The sequence below is a fragment of the Carcharhinus amblyrhynchos genome, chromosome 8 (genome assembly GCF_965287045.1).
Source record: "Carcharhinus amblyrhynchos chromosome 8, sCarAmb.v2.hapA, whole genome shotgun sequence".
NCBI classification, from domain to species: Eukaryota; Metazoa; Chordata; class Chondrichthyes; order Carcharhiniformes; family Carcharhinidae; genus Carcharhinus; species Carcharhinus amblyrhynchos.
Window position 1 is genome coordinate 44,406,882 of NC_137331.1, and position 19,529 is coordinate 44,426,410.

The 19,529-nt window shown below is 41.2% G+C and overlaps 1 protein-coding gene across 2 annotated transcripts in view; it reads right to left on the reverse strand.

The window, feature by feature from the left end:
• Nucleotides 1-19,529, reverse strand: part of LOC145346564 (septin-7) — a 119,616-nt gene that overhangs the window by 66,286 nt on the left and 33,801 nt on the right. For both annotated transcript variants that reach the window (XM_080193981.1, XM_080193980.1), the window contains exon 2: nucleotides 7,819-7,925. In XM_080193981.1, the coding sequence (XP_080050107.1) occupies nucleotides 7,819-7,925 (107 nt within the window). The remainder of the gene's footprint in view (nucleotides 1-7,818; nucleotides 7,926-19,529) is intronic.

Sequence of the window (19,529 nt, forward strand, 5' to 3'; positions counted from 1 at the left end):
AAAGGAAACCCACGCAAACACAGGGAGAACGTGCAAACTCCACACAGACAGTGACCTGCGGCTGCAATTGAACCTGGGTTCCTGGCGCTGTGGGGCAGCCATGCTAACCGCTGTGCTGCTCAGTCTTCTGATGGAAATTGAATAATGCTGTGCTGAACCATCTGCTTAGTTGAATAACTAATTTAGGTTTATCATTTTGGAACATGCATGGCTGACTTCAACTAAATAAATACACTCTCTCACGGATTGATTCAAGAACCATTCACCAACCTGGCCCGTTCTTTCCCGATGTTTCACCATCTTTAGTGCCAACAGCAGATCTCACCTTGCTTTTCCCAATCACCATACTTCCTCAGTTTTTGTTTCTACACGTAATCGAAAAGCCTGTGAGATGCTGAGACTCCAATGTTCCTGTGGAAACCTTAATTGGTTCTTCACTGTCTAGTCAATCCTAGGGACCCATCACCAGATCCAGATTCCCAAAGCTGTCTTCTCATCAGTCTTATTCAGGGTCAGTTTTCACATGTACAGCACAATGCTCCATATCTAGGATGCTGCAAGTTGCTTTTTCAAGTGCAGGCTGATGGATACCCTCCAAATTTCATTCAGCTAATGGGTTTGTAGAGCAGTTAATTGCTAGCTTTGCTTTGATGAGTGCTGTGAACCTCATGTCACTTTGGGTCCCAGAAATTGAAGTTGAGCACCATTTGTAATGGTTGCAGACTGAGTCTGTCAGTGTTCTCATTGTGAATTGCCTCCTCACCCATTGCTTCAGACTTGGCTTTCTCAGCTCTTTGGCCACCGTGGATACCTTCTTGCATACCTTCATCATTATTAGGGTAGTATCATCACCATATCTGATGTTTCAGGTGCTGTGACTTTCAAAAACTGCTCCCAAGTTCTCCTAAGAGACCACAGCCAACTTCTCTCGTGATCTTTTATAGCGTCATAGGAAACAGGCCCTATGGCCCAACTTGTTCATGCCACTCAGTTTTTACCATTAAGCTAGTCCCAATTGCCCACATTTGGCTCATTGCCTTGTAACTGTCTAAATGCTTTCTGAAATACAAAATTATACCCACCTTTACTACTACCTCTGGCAGCTCGTTCCAAACACTCAACCGTCTGCGAAAAAATTGCTCATCTGGACCCTTTTATATCTCTCCCCTCCCATCTTAAACCTATGCCCTCTAATTTTAGACTCCCCTACCTTTGGGAAAAGATATTGACTATTCAGCTGATCCATACACCTCATTATTTTATAGATCTCTGCAAGATCACTCCTAAGCCTTCTGTGCCAGGGAAAAAAGTCCCAGTCTATCCATGTAGGTGTAGGGTTTGATTCAGTCGTCTTGCTCTTGTAACTGGAACTGGTGTGCACTTCAGCAGCTTTCTTCACAACTGATCATCTTCAGGATCCACATTGCTCACCCCACATGGAGAAGGAGCTAAGAAAGCTGCCCTAAAAATAGTCTGTTCCCGGCTGAAGAGCTGCAACCAGCAGGCTCATTTATCTGCAGTCAGAAAATCAAAGTTAAACTCAATCTTGGAATCTGCAATGCATTAACTCTCGCAGCTAAAGAACGAAATAATTGATTGCCTTTGCTGCCTGTGATTCAGGCATTTCAACATTGACTTTGCTGCCCTGCAAGAGACCTGAAGATCAGGTGAAGGGCAGCTGAGAGAAGATGGTGATGGTTACACGTTCATCTGGAGAGGAAACTCCAAGGATCAATCCAGACACATGGAATTTGGTTGATCATCGATTCTCTGAGCTCCCTGCCAACATCAACCAGTGCCTCATGACTCTGTCTACAACTTGCCAAGAACCAGCAGGCAACGATTGTGGGTGCCTGCACCCCAACACTTGATGCTAATGATGAGTCCAAAGGAGGATTCTACTCCATCCTGGACACTATACTCTCCGCTATTTCCAAGATAAGATAAAATCATCCTCCTTGGGGACATCAATGCCAGGGTTAGAATGGACACTCAACTCTGGAAAAGAACCATCTGGAAAGGAGGAATTGCAACTTCATGGTGTTTCCCTGCTCACCAAGTACACGGAGCACCAGTTTACCATCACTAACACACCGTTCCACAAAAAGACAAGTTCAAGACTTGCTGGAGACATCCACGATCAAAGCATTGGCACATGATCAACCACCATTGTCAGATACCAAAACCAAAAGCGTGTCCTCATCAAAGCGACGGCCAGTGCAGACAACTGAAGAAGAAACAATTGGCTCATTCACTCCTCTGTGTCCATCAACTCCACCAGAAGCTGCAGGGGATGAAGAAACAGCGCTGAACATTCAGCAGTTTCAACAGTCAAGCTTACGAGTGGACTTCCAACAATGCTTCCTCCAAAATGTTCATTCTAATGGAGTACAGGCAAACTGAAGACAGCCATCATTTAAAGCTGCAAAGTCTAGCAGGATATCATTTCCACACCCTTTTCACCAGTCTTGCCCTCCATCAAGACCAAAAGAAACCCTCACAAATGTTGACCATGTCCCCTACCTGGGGAGCACCTCTCACTTAAGGCTGACACTGAGAGATCCAACATGTGTCAAATCCACAAGCATTGCCTGTGGATCAGAATCTTTGACAACTGCGACATTCGTGCTGTCACCAAGATCTACCTCTAAAAGGCAGTCATCCTCCCAGCTCTTCTATGTGGCTCAGAAACCTGGACTATGTAGGAGTCACCTCAAGGCCCTGTAGAAGTACCATCACCACTATCTGAGATGGATTCTCCACATCATCTGGGAGGACAGGTATACGAACATCAGCATCCTCGAAGGAGCCAAAAGCGCCAGCGTCGAAACCAACTCCACTCGGCTGGCCATGTACTTAGGTTGCCACATGTCCCAACTACTAAAGAAAATCTTCTTCGCCCAGCTCAAGGAAGCTTCCTGAACAAGAGGACAAAGGAAGAGCTTCATCAGGACCCTGAATGCTTATTAAAGAAACGCAACGTGGAGCTTTGAAGGCCCTTGCTCCAAAGAGACCTAACTGGAGGAACCTCATGATTGAAGGGACACAATTCTTTGAGGATACCTGACGGCAAAGGGAGGCCTGGAAAAGGAGCCCGAGAAAGGAACACCAGCATTCTAGAATCCAGGGACCAGACCCACTTCCCCAAGTGTATATTGAAGTTGTGGCTCTGGGGTCAAGGTCATCAACCATGCAAGGACCCACAGAACTATGACCTCTGAGTTTTAAGTGGACAAAAAAAATCTCGTTAGCAAGCGATCGCCATAGAGGAGAAAACTCTTCTTTCACAATGATCAGCATTCTTGCTCTTCAATTCGATGCAACTACCAAAACTGTCAAATAGAGTTGGTGAAAGTTATGTTTCTAGTTAACTCTGGCTTGCCTTCTGCCAACCACGTCACTTGCTTTTAGGCACTCAGGTCAGCTATTTGTCATTCTTTTGACTTTTATTTTTTTAATCAGCATTTGGTAAAATGTATGGAAATAAAAGCAAATGTTTTGACATAAGTGAGAACTGCTTGGGGGAGTGGTGGTCGATCACAGAATGAGTTTTTACTTTAGTTGGCAGGCTGTGAGAGGTGGTGAGAGATCTCTGATGCAGTCTCTGCTATTCACCATCTTTATCAATGACTCAGATGAAGGAGTGAAGAACCAAGTTTGTTGATGGCACTAAGTCAGGTGGGTACAGCAAGTTACAGACAGGAACAAAAGTTTTCTAAAGGACACTGTAAGATTGAGAAAACTACTTAAATTATCAAGGCTAGAAGGAAATGAATACGAGTTATATAATTAAGCACCTTGTGTATAAAAGGCCACATGTAGATTGGTACCTTGATTATATCTGTAACACAAAAAGAAATCAACTATACATTCAGTACAAGAGCGACTCTGAGCTTGCCTTGTTTTTATCAGTGGTAATGTTCAACTGATGAATGAAAAATGCTTACAGACAATTGGTGCTGTGCTGGCAGTCATTAACACGACTGAAGGCTGTTCAGTGCTAAGTACTACAGACTGGCACGACCAAGTCTGGCTGTCACAGAAAACAGCAATTGTCTCTAGATAGATAAGTTTTGTTTATTCTTAAAGTAACATAGTGGTGCCCTTTCTTTGAGAATCTTATCCATCACAATATTCCATTTCATCAGGAACCAACTGTTGAACATTTCTTATTCCATGAAATCCATCAACTATATGCCAGCTTCCATAAAGAGCTCAGATCCAGAGACTGTTTGCCCCAATTGATTTGATTGTCGGGTCTTAAGAAACATAAGAAACATCTTGGCTCAATTGTAGCTTGCTCACCTGAGTCTCAAGCCTCTAGATTCAAATTAACCTCCAGTACTTAAGCATAAAATAAAAGCCAACACTCCAGTTCAGTACAGAGATGCCACTTTTTATCTTAAATATTAAACCGAGGCTTAATCTGTCATCTTAGGTGGTGGAAAAGATCTCATGGCATTATTTCGGAGAGTGCAGGGCAAGTCATGTCTGGCCTCAATCAACATCACTAAAACAGATACCACAATGATCATTTCCTAAGTGCTGAATTGACTTCAAAGTGCTTTTGAGACATCCAGTGATTTGCGAAAGGGACTATAGAAATGCAAATTATTTCCTTTTTACCCTTTGCTGCTCTTTATACTTCCCAATAATCTGGATCGCTCTGCACTTTTATACACCCTTCCTTCAGTTTTACAGCTTGTCTTCAGTCACTTATGACAGAGTTCTAACTAAAAACATTCTCCATGCCAAGGGGCACACATCGATCCTGTATTATGAAAAAAGTCTTTTTTTTGAACACTTGCCACTGTTCATCTGTATCTTTACCCATAACTTTGACAAGCTTTCCATCATCAGTCACTGACTGAAGCAGAGTACAGAACGTAATGAATCTTTGAAGTAGAATTTCCACATGAGAGATTAATGTATCAACAGCAGAGAGGAGCTCTCTGATCAACTTTCAGTCTGGATAGATTGTAAAGTTGCTCTCTGACCTGGCATGCAGGTAAATCGCTCCTTATCTTCAGGGGAGATTGATCAATGGCAAGAAGATGCCAACAGAGCAGATGTGAGGACACAGCCCTGCTTCACTCCCTTCTTCACTCAAATTATCCAAAGTGGAGCCATCAGACTGTATAACACCATGCATGTCTTTATGAAACGGTAAATGACAGAGGTTTGGCAAACAGCCAATTTCTCAGTCTGGTAATCCTGCTCTGCTGACGTCGTCCAACAATTTAGTGAGATTTACAAAATTTAGATAAAGACATGTATCCTGCTCCCTACACTTCTTTTGGAGCTGACATATGGAGATGATATCCATTGTAGATTTGTTCTTCAGGATACACTCAGTCGACAAGACGATAGTGAAGGGCTTCTGTGGGGAGTGAATGATACATCTCATGGACAGTCCCTCCCACACCCATAACTTGCTCTCCCTAATGACAAGCATCAAGAAAACCATGGTTACGGAACAGGGTGTTACATCTCCATCCCTGATCACACTACATAACACTCCACTAGAAGTGGTTAGCAAATTGTGCTGCTTCAAGTTTATGGTGACAAACTGTCTCTTGATGCAGAACTCAATGCGCGCACGGGGAACACCTTTGGCTGATTCATAAGATGTGAAAGGAACATCAAGATGATTCTTGGGACAAAGATGCTGGTAGGAGGCCTGTGTTCTCAGCACCTTGTGGTATGACCATGAAACATGGGTGACTTGCAGGCATCAAGAAAAGCAGCTGAACAATTTTCATCACGGTTGTTTGAGACACATCCTGGGTAACTCATGGAAAGACACAACCTTGAATGCAGCAGTCCTTGCAAAGGCAAAATTCTGAGTCTAGCATGCATCGAGTAGAAGGAACTTCGCTGGTTCAGTGATTTATGACAAGTAATTGTTAAGTTTCACCTTTTCGAACTAAATATTGAGAGAGATCACAGGACTACTGCGAGATAAATGTTCCCGTGGTGTTAGATTTTTAACTAAGTCTGGCTCATAACTTGTCACTAAATCTAGTATGGTCTATCCTTGTTGGTTCTGGAACAGACACAAGAAAATCACTACTTGACTTGAATGACTTCACTCTTTCTAACCTAGGTAGAAATTCAAAACTCTCATTGAAACCTTTGCCACAAGCCTCTTCAATCCTTGACTTAGTTAATTCTGCCACTTATTGTTGCTATCAAGAGACTCTGTAGACAACTCCCACTGCAGTTTAAGTCCTCTATTTTTCAAAAGATAAGTCAGGACTACACACAACTGTAGGCAATATGAAATTAGAATGAAAGTGCTTTCCTAAATTGGAGACAATTCCTACAAGTACAAAGCATTTGTCATGCTTTAAAAACTTACCATCTTGCCAAGAGAGTTGGCAGACCAAATGTAAATGTGCCTGGTCATAAAGGGTATAGCTTTGAAAGTTTTTTTAAAAAATAACCACATCTGTTGAGCCTATAATTTATAGTAAAGATTCTATTTTTAAAGTAAAACCTTCACTGCCCACCAGTAATACCACAGGCATTTGAACAATGATAACACAAAATTAATCTTTTCTGGGCCAAGACCGATTCATGCCAGACAGAAGAGTGAAGTTAGCGATCTGCACAATGAGGCAATGTCTGACACGACTTTGTCCCATAGAAACACTGACAAACAAATAGGGTTGGTGGACAATGCAAGTCTTGCTTAATTTCTGTAGTGATTTGTATTTTGACAACATTGGAAATGCACTGGAGAACAAGAAAATCAAGTCAAAGCTTACACCATGACAAGCAGCTTTAAATGGTGTGGAAATGCCGACGTTGAACTGGGGTAAGCACAGTAAGAAGTCTCACAACACCAGGTTAAAGTCCAACAGCGTTATGTGGTACCACAAGCTTTCCAAGTATTGCTCCTTCTTCGGGTGCCTGATGAAGCAACACTCCGAAAGCTAATGCTACCAAATAAACGTGTTAGACTTTAACTTGGTGTTGTAAGCAGTTTTAATGCCAGAGTGCAAAAGCAAAATACTATGAATGCTGGAAATAAAAGTTGCATCTGGCAGTTCTTTTACGAAGAGCAGACACTGAAGTAGTTTAACCACAGCTATCCTCCACTTTCAGTATCTCACTTCATTCTCTATCTTCTTCCTTCCCTTTTCCCTGGCTCTCTACTTGTTTAGGAACTGTTAAATCTCCAGTCCCACTCGCTCAAAGGTCATAGGCCTGAAATGTTAACTGCTTTTCTCTCCAGAGATGCTGCCTGAGGAGCATTTGCCTCAGCATATTCTCCAGTTTTAGCATTTGGTCTTACCACACCAAGGCCTGATAGGATTCAGATACATTTAAACTCATCTTACATCAAGTACAGAAATAGATTTTTGTCAGTGAGCCTAACAATCTTATAAACTTCATAATCCAGGTCAATAAAAAAAATAGAAGTCTGACAGTTTAATTACCATGCATTCTGATATACTAACACTTCACATCGATAATTTCTGCATGGAGTAGTTGGATAGCATTTTAAAATAATGCTTCAGATTGGTTTTCAACACCAAAATTCTATAATGGTGTCACTTTTTGTCATCTAATCTGCAGATTCGATTGTATTGCTTCTTCGATTGCTGATAGTTTACTAATAAAAACACAACCAGCCAACAAACTGAAACCCTGACGGTTGTCGCATCCTTCAATGCATGTCAGTAAATCGGGTATTTGTCCATCTTGGCAAATTAAACTGAAAGTCATCTTCAACCCAAGGTTATTTAAAACATTTTTATAAAATTGTGAACACAAACAGGCAAACACATGGTTTGCAGACTGAAGACATACCATGACTGTTTTTTTGATCCTATGTGAAGGGCCTGGGTAGTCTGCTGAATACAAGTCTGTCAGAAACAAAGAGTTGATGAGCGTCGACTTTCCTAATCCTGATTCACCTGCAACAGAAACAGTTTCAGAAAGGTTTAGTGTTAGATAGCTCATGTTGACAGATGATTTGCATTGCTTAAAGGTTCTTGATCCTCTTACTCCTTAAAGCTTTACAGGAGTTGAATTCAAGCTAGTGTTACTTTTTGTCAGGATTACATTCGAAGAATACATGATCACAATTTAACTGATTGCCCCAAAACAAAGTGGAAAAGTGATCCTTTACTTTTCAAAAGGATTAAAATTCCCTGTCAGCTTAAAAACAGAAATCCTCCGAAGATGGATTAAAAGCAAATCAATCATTTGAACTAGATTGTGATTTAAAGTCTTCTTGGATCTCATGACACTGATTGTCACTCATTTATTGCCCTACTTTCTTGGGACAAATGCCTGAAAGTGGAATGCCTTTCCTCCCCAAAACCCTTCTTAATCAATTATTTCTATGCAATGGCCTCCTGAAGTATCTCTATCTATGAAGCGTTCTGGAATGTTTTTACCAGTGCAAGCAGTTGCTGATTCAGGAGAAACTAAATCCCAGGTGCAGAGTTATTGCTGCAATAAGTTCCTGGGATCTTGGCCACTTCACAGAAGACAGATAAACTCACCCTCAAGTGTTAATTGCACAACAGTGCCTGGAATTTAGTTGGGAAGTTTAGTGGTGCAATGCAGAGAGAATTGGAAGTGCAGCAATTAGTTTTCTCCTCTTGATTGTCTACAGGATAAGGTCTCATTAGAAGGTATTGAAGCCCAATGGTAGCATCCCTATCTTGAGGTCAAGTCCCACTTAAGGACTTGATGCCTATTGTAGATGCAAACACAATGAGGCCAAACAGGTTGATTACCTGGGGAACTCTTGCAAGAATATCCTGGGACTGAGATGATTGACCTCCAACAACCACCTACCTTGATGCTGGATGTGTCTCCAACCAATAGAGAAGTAGCTAACTTCCCATCCCAATACTCAATTTTGCCAGGGCTTCTCAATCCCACTGAAGACTGGTATCTGTGATGCTGGGAACCTCAAGAGAAGGCAGGGATGGATCATCCAATATGGATTATCCCTTGGTTTGATGGTAATGGCAGAGTGAGGTATAATTTGGGCCAGAAGGTCACAGATTGCAGTTGAATGCGCAGCACCTCATGGATGTCCAGTTGAGCTGCTGGATCTATTTGCTATTTATTTAGCACAGTGTTAATGCCACACAACATGAATCTTATTGTGAGGACAGGGGTTCCTCGTCTGGGTCAGCCAGAACCAACAAATGATACCTTTCAGCCCGTGTCAGGTGGGACCAGGTAAGGATGGCAGATTTCCTATTCTAAAGTACAGCAGTGAATCAGATTTTTTAAAAAATATATATTTTCATTGAAGATTTTTTTCATTTGTACAAATAATGCAACCAACTCAGATTGGTTCAGTACAGCAAGATCATTTTCAAACGAGTACATGTAGGAGAGAAAAAACTAACAGTTGGTTCGGATTATTCGGTGTATCCAGCCCCTCCTTCCACACAAGTAATCAAGCGGGGGGAGGGGGCAGGAATATCAAGGTACAACCACAGTTGGCTTACTAGTGCACCACCAAGCACACAGGATATCAGCAACTTAACTAATGGAAAACACTGGCGTAAACTACACAACACGGAGCCCATCATTTTAAAATAAGGGTCCCATACTTCAAGCCAATTTAGCTCGAAGGGAACAAGTCAAGAAATCCATTGGTATACATCCTGGAACGATTTTGTGACAATTCCTATTGAAGGGAGCTTATCATTAATCCATGACCAAAGGACAGCATTCCTGCTGCAAATGTTAGGATTTTTGTACAGCCTTTCCCTATTCGCACTGATCTTTTTGTCTGGGAGACCCAGTGTCAGTTGCAAGGGGTCGAATTCTAAGACCATATTTAAGATCTTTTCAAACTCTTTAAAGAACATTAAACACCACTCCCCCCTCTGAAATTTTATTAGTGCATTCACAATATCATCCCATGTTGACTCAATGTTTACTGCGAGGTTTCTCTCCCAAGTATGCAATGTGTCCCATGTATTATCACAAGTTTGGAGCATAGAATGTCATAAAATTTACGAATGAAATGCCTTCGTCCCATACATATCAGGACTTTTTCACCAAGGAAATCTTAGTATCAGAGAGGAGAGTTGTCGTAAGGATAAAGTCCTAAGTTGCAAGTATCTAAAAAGGAGCATTTCAGAATATCAATCTGTTGACACAACTGCCCAGTAGATAACAGGACCGTGCTGTCAAACACATCCTCTATAGCGACGTCTATCCCTCCAAATATCAAAACCGTGATCCATAAGACTTGACAGGAAATACAGATTACCCTGAATTGGAGGAAGAATAGAAGTTAAATTAGATCCCCTTCCAACTTTCGGACTATCCTCCAAGCCTTTACAGTGTTAATAATAGGATTATCTCACTTATCTACCACCTAAGGAACCACCCCTAATCCATTCACGTATTAATGTAAGGTGGAAAGCTAACTGATAGCTTAATATCTGGCATCCCTAACCCTCCTTTAGGACCAGGCAATGGCAGCTCAGTCAATTTTAAACAAAGCTTTTCCTTGTTCCAAACAAAAGAACAAAACAGCCCATAAATTTCTTTAAGGATCTTAACAGACAATAGGATAGGTATAATTTGGAGAGAATTGTAGCCTAGGCAACAGATTCATCTTAATTAAGGCAGTTTTACCCAACCAGGAAATCAGTAAAAACCACCATTGATGTACAGCCCATTTAACAGAGGACAACAACAGAAGAAAGTTCGTCCCATCTAGCTGCTGAAAATCAGGAGTATTACGAATGCCCAAATAACTAAACCCCAATAGGGGGCATCTAAAGGGAAAAATGAAAAGGAGGAGGTTCTACTCTTAAACTGCCCAAGGGAATAGCCTCCAAATTGGTGAAGTTAATTTTATAACCTAAAAAAAGACCAAATCTAGCTGCTACATTAGGGTCGGATTTAGTTCAGTTGGCTGAATGACTGGTCAGTGATGCGGAGAGACACCAACAGCCCGGGTTCAATTCCCGTACAGGCTGAGGTTATTCATGACCCTTCTCAACCTTGCCCTTGCTAGAGGTGTGGTGATCCTCAGGTTAAATCACCACCATTCAGCTCTCCCTCTCAAAGGGGAGCCAATGGTCATCAGGGACTCTGGTGACTTTACCCTTTAATGACAATTGATGATAGTTTCAGAGATAGTTTGGGCCTGCACTCATTGGAGTTTAGAAGGAAGATAATAAAGGGGCTAGATAGGGTAGAGGTAGAGAGATTCTTTCCACTTAGAAAGGAAACCAGAACTAGAGGGCACAGCCTCAAAATAAGGGTGGGGGTGGCAGTTTAGAACAGAGTTGAGGAGGAACTTCTCTCAGCAGGTGGTGAATCTCTCTGCCCACTGAAGTGGTGGAGGCTACCTCGTTGAATATGTTTAAGTCATGGGTAGATAGATTTCTGATAGATAAGGGAATTAAGGGTTATGGGGAGCAGGCAGGAAAGTGGAACTGATCCACTTGAGATCAGCCATAATCTTATTGAATGGCGGGGCAAGCTCGAAGGGCTAGATGGCCTACTCCTGCTCCTATTTCTTATGTTCCTATGTTCAGAGTGCCATCACTGAGACCCACTTTAAACTCCAGATTTTTCATTCATCAACGAAATTGATGGAATTTAAATTCCAGCAACTGCTGTGGTGAGGTTTGAACCCATGTCCCCAGAACATTACCACTATGCTACCATCTCCTCATCAGGTCAGTCTTTCACTGAGTGATTCAAGACAAACTAGTTGAAGGTTTAGTAAGTTAACTATCTCTGAACTATGTCACAAATAAATGAGGCACATGCAGTTCATTCAAAACTGAAGATGGGAAAGTAAAAATAAAGGAAGAAAGATATGGTGAAAGGTTGAGCAGAATTAGATGGAATGTGAGGAAACTTGAGTGGAACACATCCCTCAGCACATACCAGATGAGCCAAATAGCCTGCTTCTCTATTGTTTAGTGCATGTAATTCTAACAATAAGTAGTACCATAGAACTGATGTTCTTAACTCTCTTCAGTGCGTGGAAATGTTACAAATTTTGACACACTTGGAAGGACCTGTCCTAACTCCTGAAATAATGTTAGCTACAAATTATTTTTAGGCTTGCTAAGGCTCCAACATCTAAACTATGGCATTTAAGATTAACTATACCCATTTTTAAAAATTATATGTGATAGCAGAGAAGGTCACTTATAGCATAAGTCTGCAAATTAAGTGTCAGCCATGATTCAGTGGTAGCATAGTAACCTCTGAGGCAGAGGTTGTGGGTTCAAGACGCACCTTAGAGTCTTGAGCACTATGTATAACTGAGGGAAGGTTCCACTGAGTCAAGGCTCCACTGCAGTGCACTGATGGAAAGGTCACTGTTGGGATAAAGCTTTCTCCTCGGGTGGAGTCAACTATCCTCAAAACCAAAGAAAAATCGCATTGTCAAATTATCTCTAATCCAACAGCAAAAGCAGGTGACATGGTCATTTATTTCATTGATGTCCACAAATTAGTTCCCTACATAGAAACCAGAGAAAATTTACAGCTCAGAAACAGGCCTTTTGGCCCTTCTTGTCTGTGCTGAACCATTTTTTACCTAGTCCCACTGACCTGCACTTGGACCATATCCCTCCACACCCCTCTCATCCATGAGCCCATCCCAAGTTTTTCTTAAATGTTAAAAATGACCCCACATTTACCACTTTGATTCCACAGCTGATTCCACACTCCCACCACTCTCTGCGTGAAGAAGCCCCCCCCCCCACAACTATTCCCTTTAAACTTTTCTCCTTTCACCCTTAACCCATGCCCTCTGGCTTTTTTCCCCCCTAGCCTCAGTGGAAAAAGCCTGCTTGCATTCACTCTGTCTATACCCATCAAAATCTTATACACTTATATACATTCTAACAGCAAATGTATTTCAAAAGTACATAATTGAAGAGCCAGTCATTAACTGGTTTATAACACACAAAATTCACCCAACCAGTGCAAAATATATAATTCCTACTCAGTTTTACAATCAGTGCCAATCACACTGAGATGAGGACACAATGAACTTTTCACAAGCATTTCAAACAAATCTCCACAATCCAGAAGTTCTGGGGCATTGATAAATTCAAAAATTCACAGGGATTTTAGGAGACTGAAGAAGTTTAAGGTTTCTCATTTATATAGAGCATCAAGGACTCTGACTCAAAGTAGAAATTCGTTATCTTGTATTTTTAATGCAGTTTTAGTTGGGGGACAGGGAGAATCACGAACAGAGCTCGCCCTCCGTTTTCCTTACTTTTCAACATTGCAATAGTTCAAATAAATTCTTGTCATCTTCATTCCCTTTAAGGCAAGGGAGAAAATAATAAAATGTTGACTGTCAATCATCATATTGCAATGCTAAACTACAGAAGCACATTGATAATGTAATTGCTTCAATATAAGGCCCCCAAGTCATGCATGGCACAAATTATACTAGACAATCCATCATTTTATTCATGAAATATTACATCCACACGTGGCCTCAGGCCTGATCAGCAACTTCAGCTGTATCCAGCTCAGGCTGGTGCCAATTCTCATGCCCCATGCCTTGCCAGCTTATACATGGCTGCACTCAGCTGGTGGATGCAGCAATCCCAAATATTGGCTTTGAATAACTGGAACATAAACTTCAGACTCAGCGCTCTGCTCAAATTTACAGTTCTGCTTTGAGCCCTTTTTGGAGCTTATTTTTGAAACGTGAACCATTGACTCCTGCACAATACCTTCCCAGTGCTCGAGGTGTTTAGGTTAGGACAGATGTTCCTGCACACAGGAACAATGTGACATACAGTTTTTTCTAACAGAAATAGGGAGGTGCAGTAGGTAGACCTAGCAAGTTACGTACAGCTGGATTTTGCATAAGTAGGAATTCATGGAGTATTTGTCCCAAGACTGAAGTGAAATGGAACATTGCAGTTATTGATAAAGTTGGTAGAAACAGGCATAACAAAAGCTGGTCTAATCTGACTCTTTAATGAACTGCTGTAAATTGTAATAGTATACATATAGATACAATACTTTTCAAACGGGAACACCCCTATGAAATTAATTATCCTATGGCTGTTTGAGACTTCAAACTGAGGCCCTATCTGCCCTCGAGTGGATATAAAAGAAATCCTGTGGCACAATTCCCAGAGCAGAAAGAACTCTCCCAATGTCCTGAGACTATATATCATTACTCAACCAACTTCAGATTGTCTCATCATTTATCTTATTGCTGGTTGTGGGAGTTTGCTGTGGGAAAATTGGCCACACATTTTTTGTCACAATGATCACACTTCACAAAGTACTTCATTGGCTGTACAGCGCTTTTGAATGTTGAGGTTGTGAGAGGTAGTAAACAAAAGTAAGTTGTTTGTCATGGGCCTAAAAATATTTGAAGAATTATGCAAGTTAAAAGGCCAACTTTTAATACAAATACTAATTCAGTAATCCATGCCGCAAGCAGGATATGGCTCACAACTGGTGCTCTGTTAGTAAATAAGATATTTCACAGTATGAATTAACTTTGGGACTAGTCGATTGTTCCCAAACATGTGGATTGAAGTTTGGCATTTCTCTTACTGCGCAAGATGCTACCAGGGTGGTCAAACTTGGATGACAGCCATCTTCACAAATTGCTTGCATTTTTAAGGGCAAAACTATTTTTACAATCCAAGAAAATTCTAATGCTCAGTTATGCAAAAGCAGCAGTGCTCCTTAAGCATGTAGTTAAAGCTTGTGACGCATATGTTATGTTTTGCCTGTTAGTCGACAGTAGTGTAGCAAAAGTGGTCCATTCAGAATTGACAAGTAAGCATCCTACATATTTCCAATAGTTTGCAACTGACTTGATTTCTGTAAGCGAGTGTCAAAGTGTTGGTAAAGTTTGATGTGTAACATTAAACAGTTGCTGCACTGACAGACTTCTGTCCTCCTCTTCATAACAGCTATCAAATAGTAATGGGCACTAAATATCAGCCATGTTAGCAACACCTACCCCCTCCCTCCCTAGCTGTTTAAAATAGCACCCTTCATTTAACAAAACCAGAAAATTAACAGTTCTGGTGAAAGGTGATGAAATGTTAATTGTTTCCCTCTCCACAGATGCTATCTGATCTACTGAGTATTTCCAGAATTTTGGATTTTTAGCATCAGCAGTATTTTGCTTCCAAATATTTGAACTATCAAGCTCTGAAACCTTTACTAGAGGAAGCCGAAGTAGTACAAAGCTGAGGGATTAAGAACCGCGTTATATGACTACATAGAGAATAGCAGAGCCTGCAGACCAAGATTCAAGTTAAAAATAAATATGCAATTCTGATTTTTATTTTTAAAAATTGAATAACCGAACAAATGCCTAGCGCAGGTAATTAAACAGGAAATTCTGAAGGGTTTTTAAAAGTAGATAAGTTTCTTGCATCAGCAAATAAATCATTACATTTCAGAAACACAGAAACATCTGCCAGAAAGGAGATAGACATGTGGAAGGCTGATGAACTGCTGCTCAAAATAAGATATTGTTAGAGATTAAACTTCAAACACTTTAATAGCTTTCCTCAAGGTGGAGAGCAGAGGAAATTAATCAAAAACACAATTCCTGAAAGTCTTACTGGAACGCACCATTTGAGAGCTGTCTATATTCGCATTTTCATGTTATTTTGTTTCTGAAAATCAGCCAAAGCTACCAACTGAATTTCCTGTTCATCGCTAGGGTCATTTCTACAGACAAAACGGCATAAAAAACTGAGATTTAGTATTGCTACTTGCATGTGGAATGTGCTGCTTTATTCCCGAAGTATGAAGAGTACAAGCTAAAAACTGTGCCAAAGACAATCAAGGACAAAAACAGCATCAAATTGTAAGAGGCATCTTTAAAACAAAGTGGTAGTATAAAAAGCATATAAGAGGCAAAAATATTCAAAGTACCCCTGTAACAGCATGACTGCTTGATGCATTCCAAAAATTCTTTCAACTCTTTTCAGTGCCAAAACATTAGGGTAAGTCCAGTGAAACGTTAGAGATAATACTGAAACAGATTACCAAAGCAGATTGCGTTTTCATCCATCGTCAGCCTAAACATAGCTCAGATTTTTGTGTAGTCAGCAAGTGAATCTAAACAACTAAGTTATAAAAGTGTGACACATCATTTAAAAATGCTCACATCAAGTCAATCCCAGTATTACTGAAGCTTTTCTATGAAGTACCCAAAGACGTGGATCTGGCTGGATTTCCAATTTAAAATTAAGAAATGGTGTCTGCTCTCATTCCGACAATGTCAAAATTGTTTAGCACAGATCAAATTGTTCGCTCCATCACTGTGTATAGCAAAATCATGTCACATTAGACTACATGAATGTGATCTTCATTCTTAGACTGACATCCCATTCTTCTAACAGTATCGATGAGCTTTACATGTTTTGGACAAACTTCACCCCAAGTGGACACAACACTGCACCTGGGAAACTCTGTATCTGCACCCAGACAAATATTTAATCAGGTTGTGAAGGTGAGTGAGTGCACAAAAACAGCACTACCAAATCTTCTCAATCCTTTACAACCATGAACCAGTCAGTCTCTTGTCTGAACATCTCCTTCCACAGCAAGGCCCCTATCAAACTTAGAGCTGAAAGTACATATCAACTAGCATTTCAATGCAATACTGAGGGGAACATATTTCAGATTGCTTATGCAGATCTGAAAGATTTCATTGCACTCCTTCAAGAGGAGAGTTCTAGCCACACTCCTGGCCAATATTTTTCCCCTCAAACGACACACCAAAAGTTGACTGCTGCATTTTTATTCATTCCTGATGTATGGGCATTGCTGGCTAGGTAAGCACTTATTACTCATTCCGAATTTCCTTTGAATGGTTAAGAGTCAACAATAGAAAGTATTCTTTCTGGTTGTATCACAGCTTGGTATGGTTCCTGCTCTGTCCAAGATTGCAAGAAATTACAAAAGGTCATGAACAAAGCCCAGTCCATCACTCATACCAACCTCCCATCCATTGACTCTGTCTATACTTCCTGCTGCCTTGGAAAAGTAGCCAGCATAGTCAAGGGCCCCATGCTTGCCAGGCACACACACTTTCAACATCTTCTGCCAGGAAAAGATAGAAAAGTCTGAGGACATGTACCAACCGACTCAAGAACAGCTTCTTCCCTGCTGCTGTCAGGCCTCTGAATGGATATAACTTGCATTAAGCTGATCTTTCTCTAAACCCTAACTATGACTGTAACACTATATTCTGCACTCTCTCTTTTTCCTTCTCTACGAACAGTATGCTTTGTCTGTATAGCATTCAAGAAACAATACTTTTCACTATATACTAATATGCATGACAATAATAAATCAGATTGTATTACTGTGGATCTGGAGTCACATACAAGACAAACCAGGTAAGGATGACAGATTTCCTTCTCTAAAGGACATGAGTGAAACAGATGGGTTTTAACAATGGTTCACAATCGGTCATCAGTAGACTTCAATTCCACATTTTCATTGAATTCAAATTTCACCATCTGCTCTGGCTGGGTTTGAACCCAGGTCCCAAGAGCATTACCTAGAGTCTCTGAATTATTAGTCCAGTGACAATGCCGCTATGCCACTGCCTCCCCGAGATACTTTACTGCATTACGTTACAGTAGTGATTTTATTTCAGAAAACAAACTGTCTTCTAGCTGTCTTTCAAATGTTTTGGGATGTCTGGATTCTTTGAACTGTCCACGTAAATACAAAAGGTATTTTCTTTTACTTGAGATCTCAGACCCAGGAAAACCCTCTTTTTTAGGGCAACTGATTGATGGACTTTTGCTTTAAAGTCTGACGCTAACTTTGCTGCACACAGACTCTCTCATCTGCTTGTGAAATGGAGAAGATTTTCTGCTCATCTCTGGGACCTATAAAATCTGATAGGGTCCTCCAAATAGGTACAGATTCCTGCAGGTGGCCCACAACTTGTTCTAGTTGAGAGGGTAATGTCTAATTCATTATTGATAAAGACTGAAGCAGCTGGAATCCATTACAACAATCTCTAATAAGCAGTTTTGATCACAATCATTTGAAAATAAAAGCATCAACAGTGTGATAACACAAATTCCAGGCCGCATTTCAGCTGCACTGTGAAACAACAAATTGGGTTTGGATGAGGGAAAGCAATCACTTAAAGCAATCCTACATTTTTTTTTGTCATGTATCATATTTATTGCTTTTTAAGATCTCATCAGCTTTTGCACGCAAAAATAACTTCCGTCAAACAGGCATGTACTTGAATTGCTGTGAAACATGGAAGTATAATGCAAAATAAAGTTGTGCCATTTTGAGGAGAATTCCTCAAAATGAAATATAGAAGACCACACGGCTCAGAGCCTGCTCCACTATTCAATACAATCATGGCTGCTCTTGGGTTTCAACTCCACTTTCCTGCCACTCCCCAGAGGAAAGTTATATTTTGGTCACTAAAGCCTCTCCAATAGGCCCCCCTCTAGGGCAAGAAAATAGTTCCTACAGCCAAAGCAATGAGAACTGTACAGTTAAAGATGCCCAAAATCATTCAATAAAATGCTATCCTCAGTAGCTTTCCCTTGCTTTACAAGCCAAAACACTTATGCATCATAGCAGGGCTGTACATGAACCTCGTTCAACAATATAAAAGAATGTCATCAAAGCTGGACATGGTTTTTTTGATGTGCACCTCACAGGAGGTTATTGCAGAAGGTCAGGGGACAGGGAGTTGGGGGTAGGGTGTTAGCATGGATAGAGGATTGGTCGTCAAATAGGAGGCAGAGAGTAGGGGTCAATGGGTGCTATTCGGATTGGCGGTTGGTGACTAGTGGAGTGCCTCAGGGGTCGGTGCTGGGGCCTCAGCTATTTACCATTTATATAGATGATCTGGAGGAGGGAACCGAGTGTAGGGTGTCGAAATTTGCTGATGACACCAAGATTGGAGGAAAGGCAAATTGTGCGGAGGGTGTGGAGAGTCTACAGAAGGATCCAGATAGGCTGGGCGAATGGGCCAGGAAATGGCAAATGGAATTTAATGTTGGCAAGTGCGAGGTGGTCCACTTTGGTAGGAATAATGGTAGGAAGGATTATCACTTACGTGGCGAAAAACTGCAGCAGGCGACGGTGCAGAGGGACCTTGGGGTCCTTGTGTATGAGTCGCAAAAACCCAGCTTGCAGGTGCAGCAGGTGATCAGGAAGGCAAATGGAATGCTGGCCTTCATAGCGAGGGGGATTGAATATAAAAGTAGGGAGGTCTTGCTGCGGCTGTATAGAGCATTGGTGAGGCCGCAGCTGGAGTACTGTGTGCAGTTTTGGGCGCCGTACTTACGCAAGGATGTTTTGGCCTTGGAGGGAGTGCAGAGGAGGTTTACTAGGCTGATGCCGGAGTTGAGGGGGTTGAGCTATGAGGAGAGGCTGAATAAACTAGGCTTGTACTCGTTAGAGTTTAGAAGAATGAGGGGAGATCTCATTGAGACGTATAAGATGATGAATGGGATGGATAGGATAGCGGTGGAGAGACTCTTCCCGCTCAGGAAGGATAGTAGGAC